Consider the following 23,335-nt stretch of genomic DNA (forward strand, 5'->3'; position numbering starts at 1 on the left):
CCCAAAATGCCAGTGATAAATCTACTGTGATGAAAAGAATGCTTTAAAAGTAACATTAATGCCAATTCTGGTTGCTATGCTTTGGCCAGAATCCTGCTAGTCATACCCACTAGTGTAATGCCTTCAGCATGACTTTCAGGGGCAAACTGACTCAAGTCAAGAAGTCAGCACAGATATTTCCTATTGCACACCAATTCATGAAACTTCCCCTGAATTTAGTTGCTGCTGAAAGTTATGCAGCAGTTATGCTTTCAGCAGCAATTAAGTTCAGGTTAAGTTGCACATCGGTCCATTGGTCCAGATAGGCAGGGTATAAATCAAATTAATAATAATAATAATAATAATAATAATAATAATAATAATAATAATAATAATAATAATAATAATAATAATAATAATAATAATAATAATAATAATAATAATAATAATAATAATAATAATAATAATAATAATGCATTGTTGTTGTTTAGTTGTTGTGTCTGACACTTCATGACCCCATGGACCAGAGCATGCCAGGCCCTCCTATCTTCCACTGCCTCCCGGAGTTTGGTCAAATTCATGCTAGTCACTTCGATGACACTGTCCAACCATCTCGTCCTCTGTCGTCCCCTTCTCCTCCTGTCTTCACAGACAGAAACAAAAGGAAATGCTTAGGTTGGCAGAAATATGCAGTAGCATTCCAGGCTTTGGAATGCTATCTAGGGGGCAAGTTTTTACATCCTACCTCATAAGCAGCCAAGAGACCTTTGGGTAGTGTGAGCAGCATATAAGTTAAATAAATAAAATAAATAAAAAGAAAGCTCACACATCTAAAGAATTGTCTTCAATTAGAAGTTAAGTGTTTCATTAGTACAACTTCAAGAAGCCCTAGCCAATGCTGATAATGGGTAAGCTTTAAGTAATCCACATCTTCAGCTTAGGAGGCAGCACATCAAAACTGAAAACTTCTGCTTCCAGTCTCCCACAGATCTTTTACTTTCAGAAAACTGTTAGAAGTTTGGAAAATGCTTTTAGTTTTTGGAAGAATTTGAAGCAAAATTGACCTTTGACTCAGGCTGCTCTGAGTCTAGCCTGACTGCTGTGCATCTATGCATTGTGTAAAGAGATCTGAATGAAGAAACTTGCTGTGGAAAGATGGGTTTCCTGGACTATTTAGATCCCAGATTTTGCCAGGATCTTGTGCATATAGCAGGCTCTGTATGTCACTCTTATTGTCCCTTAACCACTGTCACTGACTTCCACAATGCACACAATAGAAGCCATTACAGAACTGAGCGAGTTAGCATTGCGAAAAACCTCAACTTCCATTTTGCATGGCTCTTTCAGCTTAAAGTGACAAGTTTCCTTCATTTTGACTCATGTAACAGTCACCAAAGCTGAAAACTACTGCTTTGTGTCTCCGATTGATAATTTAATTTCAGAATACTGTTTGAAGTTTGAATAATGGTTTTAGCATTTGAAGCATTTTGAAGAGCTTTCTGGCTTTGCTTAGCAAAGGGGCCATGCAAATCATCCCAGCTTTCCCCCCCCCCCCCTCATTCTAAATCAGAGCCTTGTTTTTCTTTATATGGCTTCAAATGTTAAAAGCATTTTTTTCAGGCTTCAAACAGTATTCTGAAAGCAAATTATCCATGGGAGACAGAAAGCAGCAGTTTTCATTTTTTATAACGGTCCCTTGGGGGAGTACATATGTTTAAAAAAACTGGCCTCTGTGACTTGAAATAGTCTGCAAAGAGGGTGTTCATACTTTTGGCATTGCTAATTCATTCATCTTTCTGTTTTGTTGTGGTGTGCCATGGAATTCTATGTGAAAGTAGATAATGTTATTGGCTCTTGTGCTTGTATACAGCCAGCAGAGTTATGTGGGTAAATTGTTCTTAGTTGCTTTCTCTCTTGCTAGAAGGGGGTAGACAAAGTCTTTTATTTTAAGACTATTCTCTCAGTCTTCACACGTGTTAGATCTTATTAGCTCTCACCTCCAGCTTAACATGTGCATTGTGGGATCTGTGGTCTTTTTAGAACAAAGTGGTGGATGGGAAGGGCCATTTTTAAACAATAACAAAAGTGCTTCTGAAAGAACCAGTGGAAAATGTACTCTTAGCAGTAAGCAGGGAAGGAACCCTATTAGCCTCAGTATTTACTTTAGACATAATGATTTGCTCCTAGAGCTACTTACTCAACAAGTTAAAACATTTTCCATTCTAAACATTAATAGTAATGAATTAATTTTCCAGTTAACAACACTGATGAATTAAGTTGGCAAAATCAAAGGTCAACAAACCTTATCTGTTTGCTTGTTAACTGTATCTTCTCCTTATTGTGGATCCTATCATCGTGAAGATACGTATAGATATGGGACAAAGCATTTGTTTTCCTTGTGTCAGAAGAAATGGATTTTGATCCGTGAATGCTCACATTGAAGTAAATCTGTTAAGTCGTTCAAGAACCAGTATATTTTGCCATTGTCTCCCTTTTTCCTATCTTTCCCCCCTTTAATTTAATCAGTGTGCTGAGACGGACTAACATAGATGCTTCTTTGGATATTACTGAGGAATTCATTTTCAAATCTAACATTCCAAGCCCTGGAAAAAGGCAGGAAATTCTGTGTTGCTGCACAAGACACAGAGGGGAGGTATGGAAAAATGGACCAAAAACTCATAAGAGTACAGACCAGAATGTTTTCCTGTCCTGGTCCATTTGTAAGGAGGGTGGGGAGAGATGACTGTGTTGGACCAAGAACAAAGCAGTGGGGAGTGTGTTGATCCTGTGTTGCAGTAATCATGAAATCCATCTGTGAATTTGGTCCTGCCTCTGTTCTGTTTGTTCACACCTCCTTGCTAGGTTGAGACGCTCTCTAGACCAGGGATGGTGAACCTTTTTGAGCCCGAGTGCCCAAACTGCAACACAGAATCAACTTGTTTACTTCAAAGTGCCAATACTGCAATTAAAACCTGAATGCTGCGGTTTTAGTTTAGAAAAAAAAAAACTGCTTTGAATCAACAGGCAGCAGCTGAATAATATATTTTGAAATGAGAACTTTATCTACAAGGCAGAAAAGAGTAGATAGAATAACGTAAAATCTTGATATGGCAATAGGTATAGATTGGATACTAGTATGTCATTGTCTCCCCTCTACCTCATAAATCCTAATTCCCTTTTTCCTTTTGTCACCCCTCATGTTAAAAAAATTTTAAAAAAACTTTGAAAAAAACAAAAAAAACAAAAAACATCTGTTCCTGCACTGCAAGGGTTAAATGCTTGTTTCCCCCCCCCCCCCCCCATGGGCAGTATTAACAAATAAATACTTACTGGTCCTCCAATCCCCCATTGGGCTAGACCTGTCATGGTGGCCATTGCACCCCTCCGCTGGATCACTGCACCAGCAGAGGGGAGTGCCGCAATCCAGGATCGGCGTATCAGTAACTATTTCTCAATGGTGACTTATGGCTCGTGTGCCCACAGAGAGGGTTCTGGGTGCCAGCTGTGGCACAGGTGCCATCGGTTCGCCATCACTGTTCTAGATCCATGGTTCCCAACCTTGGGTCCCCTGATGTTCTTGGACTATAACTCCCAGAAGCCTTCACCATGAGCTGTGCTGGCCGGGATTTCTGGGAGTTGGAGTCCAAGATGATGAGTTGTTTAAGGGAAAATTTTAAGGGTGCATTCTGCCATGTCGACCTATCCTTATTTGAATAGGTTGCACTATGATTGTTCTTTTTGCAAAATGAGATGTTCTATTGATGGTTGGCATTTACGAGAAGAGCATAATGAGATTGATTGTTTCAGGAATCCGTGATGATCTGCCCAGGAGCGCTTTCCCAGGGAGGATAATTGGTGCTTCACTATTTGGGTTTTCAATTTCTCGGAGCCAAGAGAAATCCGTGATTAGAAGCCTGTCTTGGCTGTCAGTCCGCTCGCGAATGACATGCAAAAAGCGGCGTTAACGCATTCAGTGTAGGAATATATTTTAAGATGTGGGGTGTGGTGTTTTTTTTAGAATGATTTTGAAAAACACAGGCAAGATGCGTTTGAAGTGAGGGGGAGTATATCGGCAGAATAATAAACGCCGCTGTTTTGAAGCATTTGTCACTTGAGAGGAGAGAACCATTTCCCGCAATCATTCCTCTGCACAGTCTGCTAGGCTCCTCAAAATGTGGAGCCTCGCCGGCGAAGCTGGGAGGGCCGTAGCCCAGGGTTACAGCACAAGCTTTGTATTTTAAAAGGTCCTGGCCTCCCAAAGTAATATTGAGAGACACCTCGTGTCTGGAAACCCTAAAAAACATCTACTAGTACACAGCTAAAGGGACCTGTACTCTGTCATGAGAATATGTATTTATTTATTGTTTTTATATGTAATTTTAATGCAACTTTTCTCCTAGAAGCTGACTGGATAGCACAGTGAGTTAGGTCTCTGGCTGTGGAGCCAGAAGTTGGGAGTTCAATTCCCCCTCGGTGTCTCCTGGGAGAAAGGCCAACCTGGGTAGCCTTGGGCCAACTGCACAGTCCCAAGGCTGCCCCTAGAGGAAAAGAATGGTAAAGCACTTCTGAGTATTCTAAACCTTAGACAAGGTCACCTAAGTTAGAATTGACTTGATGGCTGCTGCTGCTGCTGATGATGATTTTCTCCTGTTAAGAGATGCCACCTAGGTTTAAACAACTCACTTTGTCTCTGAAGTACTTGCTGTTACGCTGAACATTTGAGCTCAGATTGTTGCCTCTCTGACTAGTGCCTTGGTAGCTGTGGACATTTCTGCCTGTTGATTTAGGTGTAACATCACTCCATGCACAGGATCAATTTTGACATATTATCCTATAAATGGCAATGGAATGACACTTCTCCCTTCAACAATGCTGGGGTTAGGGATGCTGGAGCCCCATATAGTTCAAAACCCATTTGTAACTCTTTTGCCCCTAAAGACATAACTGCAAAGTGTAAACAGTTAATTAGCACACAGAGAGAGAGAAGATGGAGGAGAAGTTCCCTCTCTATTGGAGTTCTCTTCCATAGCATTAACAACTCTTTCGAACCAATGAGTCTTAAAGATCCTTATGCCCCCCCTAATCTCAAAGTTGAATTAGAGATGATTAGTCTGAGATCCGCTTCAATGCCTTTGATGCTGAACTGATTGATGCCCCTCATTTTGGATGCCCAGAAACACAGTATTTATTGGATATTTATTTATTTATTGGAATATGTATGTATGGGCAGGGGAATCTGTGTATAACCAAAACGGTGCTGTTCAGACCCGTGTATCTCAAGGGAAAGGTTACTGTATTTTTCGCACCATAAGACGCACTTTCCCCCCACAAAACAGGGGAGTGGAAAGTCTGTGCGTCTTATGGAGCGAAGAAAACAGATTATATTTTCCTGTTTTCTTCTCCTAAAAAATTGGTGCATCTTATGGAGCGAAAAATACGAGTATATAGAAAAGTTATATATTTCTTCTGGCCCTATAAGTACTATTGGATTTCAATTTATATCAGGCCTAGTCAGAAGATCCACTGCTTTGTGGATGATGGGAGGTGTAATCCAAGACATTCTGAGCCCCATGGGTTCCCCATCCCGGAGTCAATGAATCAAACTCCTTTTTTCATTATGCGAGCCAGGGATCGTTCATGCATTACCGTTATACTGTTCCAGGATTTGCCATTGAATTTGGATGATAGACAGTCGTTTCAGGAAGAGACCATTTCCGTAACAGTGTCATGTCATCCCTGAACAATGTCATCTGATACTGTAATGTATTCTCCACCTCCCAGAAAAAAACAAAGCTTTAAGTGAGACAGTAACAATTTCCTTTCAAGGCTATCAACACTGGCCAATATTACAGTTGCCTTTAAAGGCATTGTCCTGCTCTTGACCTCCAAGTTATTGTACTCAAGCGATGCAATAATTGATGCTGCCCACTGCCGGTCTGTATCAGCAGAAAATCTCTCCCAGCGTTCTGCTGAGCCTTATAGGCAGTGTCTCTTAAAAATGTGATTTTAAGTCATTTATCTCCGAACACTTTTGGAACTGGGTGAAGAGGTACACCTTCCTGTTTTCATCCAGAGGGTTTAATTTAAACCAGGAGTGTCAGAAGAGAACCGGGCAGTGGATTCTCATCATTCATTCCCGCCACTGAAGGTTTTTCTTGCTCAAGTAGGTCTTTTAATTTGGAACAATACATCTTCTAGTGGGAAACAGAGAGGAAAAACAGGCCTTTTATTTTTGAATTGGAGGCCTCCTCGTTAAAATCATCAAAGACCCTTATGGGATCGTAAAGATTGACAAGTTTCGTTTGACAGGAGCGTTGTTTCAAGGGCTGTGACTGACTTCATCAGATACAACAGGGCTATTATCCGTGAAAGTGAAAACCTGTTAGTCTTTAATGTGTCTTTATGGTTTTTACTGCAACGCATTAACGCATGGCTGTCTTCCTCAAAATAGTTCAGTTCAGTGGCAGATAGAACCTCTACCACAATGGGATTTGCGGAATTTGTGGACTGCGGCTTCCCGAAGCCTGCAGGAATTTCCCGGGTTCCTGAGGGCAAAGTCCTGACATGTGCTTTCGAGTTCTTAGGACAAGGAATTCAGACTCAGGCATCTATTTTCATCCTGTGCAGAATACGAGGGGCGTGGGTGGGTGGGGTTAGACTCCATGGGAGTTACAAGAGATTATAGCTCTGTTAATTTTTTTTCTGGGAGAGGCTTCCTGTGCAAAGCCTAATTGACAGAAGCTACCAAATCTATAATCCCTTACAGCTCTCACAGAGACGAGCTCTGTAATTCAATTTGCATATATGCAAAAATGCAGTTGTTGAAAATTAAAACGGGAGAGTCGCAGGACATTCCAATCATGCAAGGCGACGCCTCGCCCCTGAGAGGCCCAGTGGACTCGTCCCATCTGTGATAGATGAAAAGAAAGGCAAAGGGGCAAGAATTTTGACATCTTTCATTGCAGATCTTGTGCCTGTTTTCACTTAACCCGTACTAAGTACTTTTCCTTCGGATTATTGCCACCATGTAGTTACAGCCCAAGAACCTTCACAAAATCCCGTTCTCAGTATTACCAGCATATAAGGTCTGTCGTTTCCTGTTAAGTCTTTGACTTTGTGGATCATGAGAAATTATGAGGTCTTCTGGGAAAAAAGGGGGTGCCTCAGTTGTCCTGAATTGTGGACAAGAAACTTACCGTTAGGACAGAATATGGAGATACAGAAAGGTTTCCTATAGGCAAAGGTGTCAGACAAATCTGCATTTTATCCCCTTATCTGTTCAATCTGTATGCAGAACACATCACATGGAAAGCCCAACTAGATTCGTATGAAGGAGGAGTGAAATTTGGTGGAAGAAGCATCAATAATCTGAGATATGCAGAAGACACCATTTTACTGGCAGAAAGCAGCAATGACTTCGAATGACTTTCAGTGAAAGTGAAGGAAGAAAGTGCCAAAGCAGGACTGCAGTTGAATATTGAGAAGACAAGATGACGATCACAGAAGAACTAAACAACTTTAACATCAACAATGAAGAAACTGAAATTGTGAATATCTTGCTTTTACTGTTGGTCCAAATGTAGACTTGCAGCCAAGAAATCAGAAGATGACTGGGAATTGGAAGGGCAGCAATGAAGGAACTAAGAAAGATCATCAGCTGTAAGAATGTGTCACTGGAGACCGAGACCAAGGTCATCCAGTTTCTTGCATTCCCAACCAGCATGTATGGGTGTGGATACCTGGCTTGCCAGAAAAACAAGTAAGATCAGTTCAAGCCTGAACTATTCCTGAAGGCAAAAATGATGAAACTGAGGCTGTCCTCTTGTGGGTGCATCTTGAGAAGGCAGGATTCTCTGGAAAAGACAATAAAGGTGGAAGGCAGCAGGAAAAGAGGAAGGCCAAATACAAGATGGACTGACTCCCTAAAGGAAGTCACAGGCTTGAGTTTACAAGAGCTGAGTTGTTGAGGACAGGGCCTTTTTGAGATTGCTCATTCATAAGGTCGCCATAAGTCGGAGGTGATTTGACAACACATCACAACAACAACATGATATGTTGATCTGGTAAACTATTTCCTACAGTAGTATATCAAGTAGCAAGTGTGGTTATGGAAAGATATAAAGGTTATTGTTTTAAGTACAGTTGTCTATTGATATTTGACTCCTCATCTGGCATTGCCCCATGAGTATTGCGCTATGGCTTTCAACGAACTGGCTGTGTTGTTCTGTTGCTGACACGACATCTGTCTGAGGATGTGGATGGTACACTATGAAACATAGCAAATCTATACGTGTTTAAGATGCCACTATTCTTTTGTTTTGTTTTTACTAATTATGCAGTGCAGTAATATAGCAATATTTAACTACAGATCTTAGCTTAGGACTATGACCTGTGGTAATCGTAGAAGCCCTATTCAGGCTTTTCATTAGCATTCTGAGTACAATTGCAAGGAAGCGCCTGGCTTTGCCATTTCGGTCATCGCTTTCCTCACAGTTTCAGCCCCAAGTCTGGGGAGAGTTGTTACTCATGGGTAGGCTCTTCACAAGCAAAAACAAACAAACAAAAAACACCCATTCTCCTTCAGACCTGGCACTGAAACCATGACAATGGAGAAGGAGAAATCTAGAATTTAACCATGTTCAGGACACCAGCTAATATAATGCCTGAACAGGGCTACAGTAAGTCTTCTGTATCATCCTCAAAACTCAGCCCTTATCTGTTTCTGTCACCTTTCTTGACATTTCACCTGTTTTTCCATCCTCTCAGCCAGCCTCTGGCCAAATGCTAGACGCATCTGGCGCGCAACATCCAATCGCTCTAAACAGACACCTCTAGCATTACAGATCATACAGATATTCTGCCCGTAAGCTCTCACTTCAGTTTATGTTCCACCACAGGGGTTTTATGCCTTTGTTCCTACCTTGAGATGGTAAGGCAGGTTCAGTAAGAACAAGCCTGTATCCTTTTTCTTTTGCCTCAAGAGAAACAATCATGATTTCTCACCGAAACAGCAACAAGAGACCAAAATATAGCAGTACCTTAAAGAAGAACTGTTATGTTTTAGTGTGAGCTTTTGTGGATCAAGTCCACTGACTCAGACCTTTGTGGATTTGATCCATGAAAGGTCCCATTAAATACAGCAGGTAGTCTTTAAGGCATCGTCATGCTATTGACTCATGTCCGGGGTTGTTGTTCTGTTTTGTTTGGAGCTGCTAGGCTTCCACAGACGAACGCGGTTACTTCTTTGAAAAAACTATTCACGTTTTTTGTTTTTGTAGCAGCTTTTCCAACATAGGCTCCTCAGGACATGTCTAGGCTGTCTTCACAACAGAAGTCTCTGTGTTGCGAATAAGCCTGACTTTTCTACATTGGATGGCTGGCTAGCTGATGTCTTAGCCTCCGAAAATCACAGACCCAGATTGTGCCTCTTATACAAACCAGTATTTTTTTTTGAGGTGGCCATGGCTATTTTCCAGTCACTGGAGATATTTGTCATTTACACAGATGCAAATATTCCTTTACAAACTCAGAGGCCCTTATGTTTTACCTGATAATCATGTTTTCCTTCAAAGTGTGAGTCTATCACTGGAACTCCAGCTTTAAGTTACCACTAGAATAGGTCCATTGAATCAACAGAACTGCCATAGGAGTTGAATGAACAAATTCCCACTGATTCAGTGGGCCTACATGAGATGTATCTTATTCATGCGTTCACTACCTTTAAGGTAGATTATTTAATACTGGATTATTATTATTATTCTGCCTTTGAAATGACAGCATTTTTATTTTATTTTTTCTGGAGAAATAGTGTTTCAGAAAGGACAGGCAATAGATACGGGGGAGGTTGAAATCGGAGACCAGGTGATGCAGACGATTCCTCCGGGCCTCTTCTGGCGTTTCCAGATCATGATCCATCATCCAATGTACCTGAAATTTAACGTTTCACTGGCAAAGGACTCCCTGCTGGGGATTTATGGCAGACGTAATATTCCTCCCACTCATACACAGGTATTTTAATTTATTGCTGTTATAAAAGTTAGCTTTTTGTGGTGACTCATGGTGTCAAAGGAATAGATGCTAACATTCATTATTAAATTGATTTTTTTATATTAACCTTCCTTCCCCTCCCCTTAAAGTAAGTTCTGTCTCTTTCTCCACCCGCCCCTCAGTTTCCTTCCTTCCTTTCCTAGAAGTTAAACTTTTTAAAATTTATTTTTATCTGTTCATTTCATTTCTATGCCACCTGTCTTCCAATTACAGAATCCAAGAGCAATTATTGAAAGACAGACCTGTTAGTATTAAAATGTTTAATCAAAGCTGTTCAAAATAACTTAAAAATGGATGTAAACATGCATAACATAATATGCAGCACCCAAAATTAAAATTCTTCACTCCCCAATTAGCTGTTAAAAGCTCCCAAAAAGATCCTCTTTACCTGTTGCTAGAAGGACAAGAGGGAGGGGCGTGACCTAGCCTCCAGTGGGAGGGTTTTCCACAGCTTGGGAGCAGCCACAGAGAAGGCCCTGTCTTGTGTCCCCACCAAACATGTCTGAGAGGGCAGTGAGCCTGAGAGAAAGGGCCCTGAAGATTTTAAGAACTAAGAAGTTTCCTATAGGGAAATTGGGTCCTTCAGACAGTCTGCGCCAAAACCATAAAATTCTGAATTTATCCCAGCGAGAAATCAGGAAGAAGGTTGGGGATGTCGTCTTGTCCTATTAATGGCAAGCTCTTGGCAAACACAGAAGAGGTTGTGACATATCCCAGTAGGGGATATCCCACTAAGCTGCCACCAACCATTCCCTATAATAAGTCACACAGACCAGGGATGGATTTTTAAACAATAAAAGAATAAGGTTTATTTTAAATACAAACAGGGTAAATAAAACAATCAGGTGAATAAAATAAAGTAACGTGGCTTATTCTCACACACACAAGCATACAGTTTGGTTCACCTAGAACCTTTAACTTAAAGCACAGACCCTGAACCCATCAGTTCTGGCTAACCAACAGACCCCTGAACCTTTCAGGCTGGTACTCTGACACACAGTAGTACCCTGTCAGACACCCAGACTCCCACAACAGCTTCTTCTTCCCCAGCTGCTGCTTCGTCCCAACCCAGTGTCTCACAGTCTGTCTCAGCATCTCCCTTCACCACACAGGCATCACATATTTATACAGTACAGCCCCTCCTCCTGATGTCCCGCCTTCCACTCCCCATAGGATGGAACTTTCCCTCCAAACCCATGACAGACAGGTAACATCAGTGCTGTTATGTAACACCTCCCCTCTTTATAAGTTGTTTTGTAGGGGGAAAGCTAAGGTGCTTTTTCCCAAAAAACAACCTGTATAAAACACACAACACCAATTATACCTACCATATTATACTTACTTACATTCTAAGTTAAACATTTCAAATATGCATTTAAACATTTTACCATATACAGTACATCAATTTACCTTTATTAATACCAACCAAATTCAAAACCAGGTACATTTTAACTTTTTGTTTTCATTATATACATATAGTCCATGTTCTTTCGCCGTCTTCAGTCTTCAGGTCTTCTTGATAAGGCGTCAGCAACACAGTTCACTGACCCTCTGACCACCTTCACTTCAAAGTCATAGTCCTGTAAGTTCAAAGCCCACCTCATAAGTTTGCTATTGTGGGTTTTCATTGTCTTTAACCATTGCAATGGTGAATGGTCAGTACACAGAACAAAATGTCTTCCCCAGATGTAAGGCTTGGCCTTCTGGATCGCGTAGACTATGGCCAAACACTCCTTCTCCACGGTTGCCAAATGTCTCTCACCTTTTTGAAGTTTCCTACTCAGGTAGGACACTGGATGCTGGTCACCATTCTCATCCTCTTGGCACAGAACTGCTCCTACCCCGCTGTTAGACGCGTCGGTGTAGATGATAAACTCCCGGTCGAAGTCTGGAGCACGCAGGACAGGATAGTTGATTAACGCCTCCTTCAACCTCTGGAACGCCGCCTCACAGTCGCCGGTCCACGGGATGCGGTCATCAGCCTTCTTCCTCGTCAGATCGGTCAGCGGAGCCGCAATCTCGCTAAACCTCGGGATGAACTTTCTGTAGTAGCCCACCAACCCAAGAAATGATTTGACCTTTTTCTTGGTGTTGGGTCTAGGCCAATCACGAACTGCTTCTATTTTGGCCTCCAGGGGTTTTATCATTCCTCCCCCTACCATGTGACCCAAGTATTTTATTTCTGGGCTACCCAGCTGACACTTGCTGGCCTTTACTGTTAGCCCTGCTGCACTTAACCTCTGCAGCACTAACTCCAGGTGTATCAGGTGATCTTCCCAGGTATTACTGAAGATCCCTATGTCGTCAATGTAGGCCACTGTAAAGTCACTGAGCCCTACCAAGGTCTGGTCCATCAGCCTTTGGAATGTGGCTGGTGCATTTCTGAGACCAAAGCTCAGGACTCGAAACTCATAGAGACCAAAAGGGCTGCAAAAGGCAGTCTTTTCTTGATCCCTGGGATCAATTCTTAATTGCCAATATCCCTTTACCAGGTCCAATGATGAGATGAACCGACAACCCCCTATGGTTTCAATCAGGTTGTCTAGCCTGGGCATTGGGTAGGCATCAGGAGTGGTTACACGGTTTAATTTCCTGTAATCGACACAAAACCTAATGCTCCCATCAGGCTTGTCCACAAGGACTATCGGAGAGGACCAAGGACTAGAAGAGGGGACGATTATGTTCTCCCTAAGCATCTCGTCCAGCTCCTTCCGCACCTTGTCCCTATAGGGTCCCGTTACTCGGTATGGGGATACTGCCTGCGGGGGTGCATCCCCTGTGTGGATCCGATGCATCACTCCCTCCACTATCCCCGGCTTGTTGGAAAACACCTGTTGATATTTACTAAGCAGCATTTTTAGTTCTCGCTGCTGGTCTTGGGTGAGTGCAGGACTGATCTTTACCTCCTCTGGGTTGTATTTTACTTCCCCTCTACCCTCCCAGAAGGGTAATTCAGCTTCCTCACTCTCAGCTGCTTTTATCGCGAATAAAACCCTCTGTTCCCCTCTGTAATAGGGTTTTAGGGCATTCACATGAACCACCCTCCTTGCTTGGTTCTCCTCCTGCTCTATTAGGTAGTTCAGGTCTGACATCTTGGAAATGACCCTATATGGTCCTGCCCATTTGAGCTGCAGTTTATTCTCTCTGCAAGGCCTAAGCCAAAGCACTTCCTCCCCTGGGTCAAAGTGCCTCTCTCTAGCTTTGTGGTCATACCATGTTTTCTGTCTGACCTTCTGAGCTTGCAGGTTTTCTGCTGCCAGCTCTAGATTTCTCCTTAGGTCATTCATCAAGGTGTCTATGTAAGTCACAACGTCTTGTGGGTCATCCTGGGTGATCTGCTCCCAATTTTGTTTGATCAAATCCAGGGGCCCTTTCACCCTTAAGTGTGCAGCAAACATGTCAGAGTGACCCCTTTGTAAGATCATGGGGCGATACTTTTCAGGTACCACCAGCTGACTTCTGATCCCATCTCCCCCTTTTGAGATATTCCTCAGGGTCTCTCTATATAAAACCCCCTTTTTCTCCAGACATCTCACTGGGGTTTCAGGTGTTAGCTGGGCGTCAGTCACCTGTTCAAAACACTTTTGGAGAGTGGCGTCTGCCTTTTGCTCCTGTCCAAATCTGCTGTCTGTGGTTAAGGTTTCCACCACAGCTTCTGAACTCCCCCCACCTGCTTCCGTCTCTGGCTCATCATTACCCCCCTGAACTGTCCCTGTGGTGGCTTGTGAGCGTGTAATCACTAGCACCCGTTTCACATGTTCAGCCAGGTCATTTCCCACGAGCACGGCTGCTGGCAGAGTCGATGAAATCGCTATCCGCCAATCTCCCCTCCAGCCTTGAAAGTTGACAGGTACCTCTGCTACTGGCAGAGAGATTATCTGCCCCTCAATCCCTGCCACCTTCATGCTCTCATTTGGGATTATAAACTCCCTAGGGATGATATCTGGATGGCATAGGGTTACTTGGGAACAAGTGTCCCGCAGCCCCCTATACTGACGGTCAAGTATTCCTACGTCCACCCCTGCTGTCTCAAACAACTGAGAATCTGTTTTTATCAGCAAGCAGCGCTTTACCTCCACAAGAGGACCATTTTCCTCAGCCTGATCAGCATAGGTAGCTGTTCCAGACTGAGTAGTCATGGCAACAGGCTCCCTCTGTGACACTGAGCCCTGCTCTTTCTGGACACAGAACACAGCTTTTGGCTTGGTCCCACTAGAATTCTGAGGCACATTTCCTTTTATCTGCTTCCATTTCTCACACCCTGAGATTAGATGGCCCTTTCCCTCACAGAAATAACATTTTCTGCTGTACTTGGAGTCTTTCTCCTCTGGGTTTGGTTTTCCCTCCAAAATCTGGTTCCTGGACTGGCTCTGCCCAGAAAGTTTATCAACAAAATGGCCGCCCATTTTTGGCAGGCTCTGAACTAACCCTTTGGAGTACTTAGGGTCCCATGTTTCCCTCATGTTTTGTTCAGAATAATTCAGGTTTTGAGGTTGTGCCTTAACCTGTGTGCCTTCTTTTGGTTTCTTTTCCAGCTCCTTTTGCTTAGCCTCAAACTCAGCCCTGATCTGTAAAATTTCTTCCTCTTATTTTAAGCTGTTCAATTTGTTCCTCCTTCTCTAGTTCTTTCATTCTGAATTCATGTTCTAGAGATAACTTAAAGTTTCTTAGGTCTCCCTGTGGTTCTCTCACTTCACCCATTTCCCTCACCCTCAGTTCATGCTGTTGGGCTAGGAGTATTTTTCTGAGTTCTGGGTTCTGTTCTCCCGTGCTGTCACCCTGCACTGAGCCAAATTCATCCTCAGAACCTTGGTCAATCTGGGGGTCTTTCACCTCACTCATGTCTGCTACTTGGCTTCGAGTCAAGGGCATACCCCCCCTCAGAACAGGCTGCTTTAAAAAGTCAAGCCTCAAAATAAAACGACCACTTTTTTTCCTTCTTGCCTCAGAACCAGCTCTCCCTAGAGATTGCTGCTGTTCTTCAGCACTTAAATTGCAACAGTATCGAGTCAGAGCCTACCCCCCTCTGCTGGGCCTCTCAGCTGGCAAGCTAGCTCGCTGTTGCTACGCAGTTTTTCCTCAGCTTTTTCCCGCCAAAACTAGGCTGCCTCAGAGCACCTTAATCTAAGTCTCCCCAGTTGGCACGTTCTTCTACTAGCGCACCTCCCCGTGAGGTACACCTAGAAGATTACCTACGCGCCTCAGACTGTCCCTGACTAGACCCCCCTTGCTCTGGGCACACCTGCCAAGGCTTTGCTGGACCACTGGACAACTGGACCAGTCGTATCCCACACGCTGGACACCAATCAATGTGACAAACCCAGACCTACTGGGATATGTCACACAGTTACACTAAGCTGCCACCAACCATTCCCTATAATAAGTCACACAGACCAGGGATGGATTTTTAAACAATAAAAGAATAAGGTTTATTTTAAATACAAACAGGGTAAATAAAACAATCAGGTGAATAAAATAAAGTAACGTGGCTTATTCTCACACACACAAGCATACAGTTTGGTTCACCTAGAACCTTTAACTTAAAGCACAGACCCTGAACCCATCAGTTCTGGCTAACCAACAGACCCCTGAACCTTTCAGGCTGGTACTCTGACACACAGTAGTACCCTGTCAGACACCCAGACTCCCACAACAGCTTCTTCTTCCCCAGCTGCTGCTTCGTCCCAACCCAGTGTCTCACAGTCTGTCTCAGCATCTCCCTTCACCACACAGGCATCACATATTTATACAGTACAGCCCCTCCTCCTGATGTCCCGCCTTCCACTCCCCATAGGATGGAACTTTCCCTCCAAACCCATGACAGACAGGTAACATCAGTGCTGTTATGTAACAGAGGTGTCTTCTAACTCTTCTTCTCTAGTAAGCTAGGACATCTCCATCATTGTATCCACAGCCCACCTCTAAACCAAGACACAGCTGTGGAACAAAATCTTGATGCTTTCTGTCCTTATCCCGCTGTGTTAATCATCACAGGAGATCACAAAGGGCCCAGAGAGAAATGGCTAAAGGCATACACTAAGGGTCAAACTCGATATTATGGGGAACTGTGTTCCCTATTATTAACTCACTCTCTTTCCCACAGTGGCATCTTCTTGGCGATGCATGCTCTAGCCATCAAACTTGCAAATTAAGCCAGGGTTTTCCTTCCGGTGACCAATCAGATCACGTGGCTGAAACAAAGCATGTTGAGTGGATGATACATAGTGCCTGCCTCCAGTGCTTGAGGGAGTATGTCGTCTTTTAAAATGCTAACCTTTCCACCTTGTTTGACACAAAGACTTTTATCCCTCTATGATCACATTGTCTCTTCCCCGGTGGCATGCCCTACTGGGCTGGTGTGTTGTGACAGAGGCTGGAGGCATATTCTACTTCAAAAAGAACATTGATCGGTTTTTTGTGGTTCATTAACACAGTATAGACCACTAGTTCTTAACCTTGGGTTACTCGGGAATTTTGGACTGCAACTCCCAGAAGCCTTCACCACCAGCTGTCCTGACTGGGGTTTCTGGGAGTTGCAGTTCAAAAGCATCCGAGTAACAAAGGTTAAGAACCACTGGTATAGACCATACATCCCACATTCTCTAACTTCTCCTTTCAAGATTTCTGAGTCCCACGTGAACTCTCTAGTCCACTGCGGTTGGTCCTTCATTTTTAGGAGTTTTGCAGTTTTGCAAACCTGGGAGGAATGATCTATGCATGGTAAAATAATTTGTCCATCTTAGAACTGAAAAGAAACCAGATATTATTCAGAAAAGCTGCTTTGTTTCTGATGGTCTTTCCCCCTGAAATGTGGTCCCTTGCCTTCAGCTGGGTACACACGGTCATCGCTCAGCGCATTGCTCAGTATTTGTCAACTAGATAAGGAGACCATCTCAAGAGATGTACTTTGTGGGCTCCGTAATTGCCCACCTTTTAGCACAAACCCAAGAACTGATTAAAGCGCTTGTTCCAAAGTAGTAATTGCATCCATCCTTCGATTGCATTGCGATCGCTGGGACCACACGTGGCAGTGGGGGCTCTTGAACTGCATCTTTCTATAAGGGTGAGAAAGAGCAGAAAGCATCGAAATATTTTGGAAGCCCGTGGTGTTTCCTCCAGCTGAAAAGCATTACCAGTGTACAGACACAGGGCTGTGTCATTTGCTCACGCAGTGCCATTGGCAAACAAAGGGGTGGCTTTCACTGGCAATTCACCACTTGTGCAATAGCAACACTTGTGCAAGCAGTGTGATGCTGTGTTATTATGCTGATGGAGTTTTCCTTTCGCAGAAAGAAGCTCCATAGGATACGGACCTTTGTTTTCAGTCCTAGCTTCACAGGGGTGGAACAGACGAGAAATGAGACTATAAAAGAGAGTCTGACCATCTCTTGCTTTTGCTTTTTTCAGTTTGATTTTGTAAAACTAATGGACGGGAAACAATTAATTAAGCAGGAGTCAAAACATTCTGAGGAATATCAGCATGTGCCCAGGAACCTGATCTTAATGTCCATGCAAGAGACTGGTTTCATAGAATTTATGGATCAAGGCGCTTGGCACATGGCCTTTTACAATGACGGGAAGAAAATGGAGCAGGTGCTTATGCTGACCACGGCGATCGGTAAGGCCTGATTATGTATTGTTCTCATCCAAATGGGAGAGAGCTTAATAGATAATTCATTATTGACCATGAATTTATGAACCTGACACATACCATTAGGCAAACCATACATTGATCCTAGACAGATTCCTTGTATCTTACGGGCCACGGAAGTTTGCAGTGTAGTTCATACACTATCAGAGATCTGCGGACAATCCAAGCCAAGCTAATCTGAGCATTATCTGAACCTCTCTATCGAAATCACCAATGGACTATATTCCTTCCTTTTCAAGATATAAAACTAATTGCCATTTTAAATATAGATTAATATTAGATTCCTTGAGTTTACTGGAAGTGAAATGGATTCTTGCATGTTGATGCCTAGAGTCTGTTTACTTCCACATGCCTTCTGCTACTACCAGGAACAATGAACCAAATCAGAAATGAATAATTGATTTAGTGTATTATCTGAGCCTGGGATTCTAGCTTGTTAGCTTGAAGCTAGTCAGAATCTCTAGGAACATGTCCTGGTTTATGATCCTGGTTTATAGTAGGCACAACAAGCCAGGATTCTTTCAAAAGTTAAAATGGTAAACACTTTTGGTTTGTTTAACCATCATGTTAGCAGGAGGAATGAAGAGGGAATGAAATCCATTATACAAATTGGACTTGTTCAGTTAACATGTATGTAAGTCCAACTGATTCAGTCTACTCTTGTTGGGACTGATAGATGGATGCAGCACAATATATATAGTCTGTTTGAGCAATGAAGCACTCACACATTTTAGCCCTATTACAACTCATTTTAACACTCCCACTGGCTAACTTTCTCTCACGCACACTCTTCTATACAAACAGAATCTCTCTAGCCAGGAACCATACTGTGTTGATTGGTCAGTACTGATTATGAATGGCAATTGCATTCCTAACATGCTTTCGTACTTCTCAGCTGTCATAACTGCTGCTCCTAGCACACATCCCGCCCCCATACAATGATCAATCGACCTCACTTCCCATGCAATCCAAGATAAACCTACACACGATACACATGTATTTGCAAAATTGCCAAAGGCAGGTATTTTATCTGGGGCTGCTTATGAGTACAACGAGATCAAAGACATACCACTCGGAACATATTCATTTTTATCTGATTTTGGAAGCTTGGTCTGGTCTGGTTAATATTTCAGTAGGAAACCACAATGGAATGCCAGAGGGGCTCTAGGCACAGCTAGGAAATATTTCTACCTGAAACCTTGGAGAGTAAGTAAGTAAGCTGGTAATACTGGACTAGATGGAAAATAGCCAGGAAACATCCAGAATCTCGTGACTCAGAAGGAGGAACAACGTCCTGTGTTCCTCATTTAACTTATTCTGCTGTTGCTCTCCTTTCAGAAATAGTCTGCAACGAGTTACACCACTGCTTGCATCTTGTGCTAGGAATGGTTCTTTCATTTTGTGGTATGCTTTTCTTTCAACCATGCCCCATCTTTTCCCAACAGAAATCATGGGTGATTGTTCCACCAACTGCAACGGGAACGGAGAATGCATCTCCGGTCATTGCCATTGTTTCCCAGGATTCCTTGGCCCTGATTGTGCTCGAGGTAGGAATGTATAATTTAAAAGCAAACACACACACAATGGCTATTTCATGTTTGCAGTTGGTTTTTCATACAACCAACCTGAGTAACTGTGAACAATGGCCAACGAGGTTGAAATGTTTTGTTACTCATCCAAGTAGCTTCTTCAGTCAACTTCCAGATAACCTCACCTGGATGGTGGACAAACGTCACAGATAAATGGCCAACGAGCTTAGAGATGGCTTTGAAACGGCCACCTAATGTATTCTTTACAACTCCCAGTCTGTTATGGCAGAGAAGAGTGTGTTCGAAGAGTTTGATGTTCATTTGGAGACAGGCTGCTGTCTCCATGAACCTTATTGACCTTTCATAAGAGCACCTGACACAGTCAGGCACTTGTGCCAGCCTTTTTCACACAGAGAAAAATAAGGAGAGAAGGTCATAGAAATTGTGAGTCATTGATGGGAAGTAGTTTGAATTGAGCTCCGTGAATGACAGAGAGAGAAAGAGAGGCCAAGCTTCAGAACAACATTAGGGATGATAAAATATTTGTCCTGAATGAAATAGCTAGTCCCATCTAGAGTAAACTAGATGAATGAATTGCTGAAGGGTAAGTCAACACATTCGTAAATCTCATCGATTCAATCTCATTATTTCAACCCAACAAAAAAAAAAAAAAAAACCGCCTGAGGACTGGTTTATCAAGTTAACGAGCAGTGCCTGAAACAGCAGCCTGCTCTGTCTGTTTATCCAGATAATAATAATAGTAATCACAGGCCAATTCCAATTATGGGTTGAGCCTTTCCGGGGCTTTCTACGTACACAGTACTCAAAAAGTGGTTTGCCGTGCTCTTCTTCTGTGGGCACCCTAGAAGTGTGCAGCTTGCCCAAGGCTACCCAGGTTGGCTCTTCTCCTGGGATACGTAGTGGGGAATTAAACTTCCAACATCTGACTCCGTAGCCAGATACTGAAATCACTGAGCTGTTCAGCCAGACAGTACATCACAGGAAAGTACAGTATTGATCTGTCGGTAGCAGCACCAATAGCTGTCATGGAGAAAACATCGGAGAGCCTTATGGCACCTTGAAGTAGTAGGACATTGATTATAACATAGATTTTTATGGTTGGGATCCTATTGCTTTTTGTGTAAGGCTTGAGCAACTGATTAAGTGCTGAAATGTACCTCAGTTGTATAGTTGGCCATGTGATTCAACATACTAACAATACGCCCTCTGCATCATCAATTAGCCGCCGCTAGCCGCGACAAGTAACCAGAACCTTACACAAACACCAGTAGGATTCAGGCATGTGGCTCTCTTCTAGATGGGACTAGCCACTGGATTTGGGCTTTCTCAACTGGCTTGGTGGTTCCTCCTAATCTGTCCGCCATTTTCGTTCTAACCTGGTTTCATAGGACAATGCATTTCTTACGACTCCCCTTTGCCTTCTGTAGATTCCTGTCCCGTGTTATGCAGTGGGAATGGAGAATACGAGAAAGGCCACTGTGTGTGCCGCAATGGGTGGAAGGGCCCCGAGTGTGACGTTCCGGAGGAGCAGTGCATTGACCCCACCTGCTTCGGCCACGGGACTTGCATTATGGGAATATGCATCTGCGTCCCTGGATATAAAGGAGAAATATGCGAGGAAGGTTAGTGCGTCTCGCTCCTCATGGTGCATTTCTTCCTCAGAAAGGAATACATAAAATATTATGATGCTCTTGCCTTGGCAACCCATAGACCTCAAGAACCACCCCTCCCTCCCTTTGAGGAGTTCCACCAAGAGGGGACTTCAGATATTGGAAAGACAACAACTTCCATCATTCTTCACCATTGATTAGATTGACTAAGGCTGAGGGAAATAGAGCTTCCATAACATCTTGAGATCCACAGGGTCTTCAACTTTGTTTCCTACATTCAGAGAGGGAGAGTTCATTTTTTGATAAAGAATATGCAAGTCTATCTGTTTCCTAGCCATGCGCCTTCACATGTGTTCCACTTACATGTCAGATTCCTCCCAGTGCCTTATATAAGGAGCTTCATGGGGCAGTGGTTGAACTGCAGGACTGCAGCCAAAACTCTGCTCACAACCCAGGTTCAAATCCAGGTAGCCAGCTTGAGGTTCACTCAACCTTCCATCCTTTGAGCTCAGTAAACTGGATATCCAGCTTGTTAGGGGAGCAGTGTGTAGCCTGCATAATTAAACTGTAAACCGCCCTTAAAGTACTATGGGGTGGTATATAAGCAGCACGTGTTGCTTTATATAATTTGCATTTTTAAAAGTGTCCATATGGCATTCGCATTAAATGCACATTTAATTTTTGCTTTGCTCTCAAAATGTGCATCTATAGCTATGATTTGTTTCAGAATAGAAAACTGTAAATGGAGTCAATCCGAATGCACACATTTTCAGTGCAGTCCGATACATTTCTAGCCATGAGAACTTCACTAAAAACGTTGGAGAAGAGCAAGTTCCATTGGAAAGCTTTGTTTGGACTGTAGTCTGAGAGTGGGGTTAAGGTCAGTTCATATCAGAATTTGCAGACCGAATTACCTGCAGCATCTCTATTTGTAATGTCAACGACAATTTCTCTGTTACAGAGAGATTACAGTAGTGGTGCTGGCATAGATCAGTTGGACATTTCTTAACAACATCAGCTTGTGGAAGGGTATTGGGTACGGCTAATAAATTTTCTTTATGTTTCAACCTAAAGGAAGCTCAATATAAATGGATCTATGGATGATATATGGCTCCTAGAAAGCTGGATGGAACCTGTTAAGTAAACTCGGCAGCTGAAATCCTGTAGCACAATATATGACTTACCTTTCAGATGCAAATTTTCAAATCCTAAGAAATCTCCATAAGTATTATGTGTTCCATGCAAAGTTGTGTGACTCAGTATGCAACAGATAATGTCTGTGAAGATTTCTTAACTTACAGGAATTCACCTGCAAATTTTCTTAACTTATAGGAATGTGGTACCATTTGTGTAATGTTACACCAGGACTTCAGCCAGTGGATTGACACATGATTTGACGAAGATCATTTGACGCATAGTGAATGTGTCCTGAAACTAATAGATATTAAGAATAGCCATTTGAATAATGTACAGGAGGACCTCTGTATCCATGGGATCAGTATACATGGCTTCACTTATCCACAATCTGAAAATATTAAAAATATCCAAAGAAACTAGAAATACATATTTCCATGATGTATTTACCAACACTGACCACTAAAAGGAGCCAGAGACCATGCTATGTATTTTTCAGCAACGGGACTACATGGTGAAAATATGTATTTCTAGATTATTATTTTTTTACCATGTTATGTATAGTGTTTGCTGTTATCCACAGTTTTCAGCCTCTGTGAGGCGGGGCTTGGAAACATTCCCATCATAAGTGTGGGGATCATAGTGTACAATATTCCAATTTACAAATTGACAGGATGTATACAATCCGTCTTATGGAACGTCTTCTGTGTTCCTAATCCGCATGAGTGCCCTCTTCACTTTGGCTGGAGAACACTTTGCCTACTCTATGCTTTCTGTTTCCCTCTGCTTTTCATATTCTGTCCCATTCCTACACTCTTTCTTTTTTCATTGCCCCTGATTGCACCACCCTAATCATAGCTCTGATGGTACTGCAGCTTGCATTCAGATACCTGAACCGTTGAGCAGTTCTCTGTGGTGTGTGTCCGTTAAAACGCTCCTCCTCACTTCAAATAAACTGCTTGTTTTCTGAGAGTTTCCTTCTTTGTCCAGCTTGAACATCTATATCTGTTAATCAGGAACATCACATTACCAGTGATCTTGACCTTAGCCTCCAATGTCACATCTTTACTCATAACGGTCTTTTTAAATTGTGCCCTTCCAGCTCTCATAGTTCAGCTCTGACCCCATATTCAAACAAGCATTCTCCCTGATTGCTGTCCAGGGTCCTGAAACAACAGACCAACCTTACCAGCCACCAGCTATTTGACAAGGCTAGTCTCAAGTATTGCCCCTGTTCTGTGCATATTCAGGATAGAAGAAACCCATGTTTTTTTTTGGGGGGGGGAGTGGGGGAGTATGATTTGATTTGACTTAATTAGCTACATTATGGCAAAAATAGTAATAAACTCCAGAACAACTGTGTT

At 42.8% G+C, this 23,335-nt stretch overlaps 1 protein-coding gene across 16 annotated transcripts in view; it reads left to right on the forward strand.

Annotated features, from left to right (window-relative positions):
• The window catches only part of TENM1 (teneurin transmembrane protein 1), a 705,377-nt gene that overhangs the window by 589,821 nt on the left and 92,221 nt on the right, over positions 1–23,335 (forward strand). For 9 of the 16 annotated variants that reach the window (XM_078380797.1, XM_078380808.1, XM_078380800.1 and 6 more), the window contains 4 exons: positions 9,782–9,987; positions 17,434–17,644; positions 19,123–19,224; positions 20,655–20,849. In XM_078380797.1, the coding sequence (XP_078236923.1) occupies positions 9,782–9,987; positions 17,434–17,644; positions 19,123–19,224; positions 20,655–20,849 (714 nt within the window). The remainder of the gene's footprint in view (positions 1–9,781; positions 9,988–17,433; positions 17,645–19,122; positions 19,225–20,654; positions 20,850–23,335) is intronic. The other 7 variants (XM_078380802.1, XM_078380804.1, XM_078380803.1 and 4 more) reach the window with 1 other exon arrangement.

This window comes from Pogona vitticeps, chromosome 11 (assembly GCF_051106095.1).
Source record: "Pogona vitticeps strain Pit_001003342236 chromosome 11, PviZW2.1, whole genome shotgun sequence".
Classification (NCBI taxonomy): Eukaryota; Metazoa; Chordata; class Lepidosauria; order Squamata; family Agamidae; genus Pogona; species Pogona vitticeps.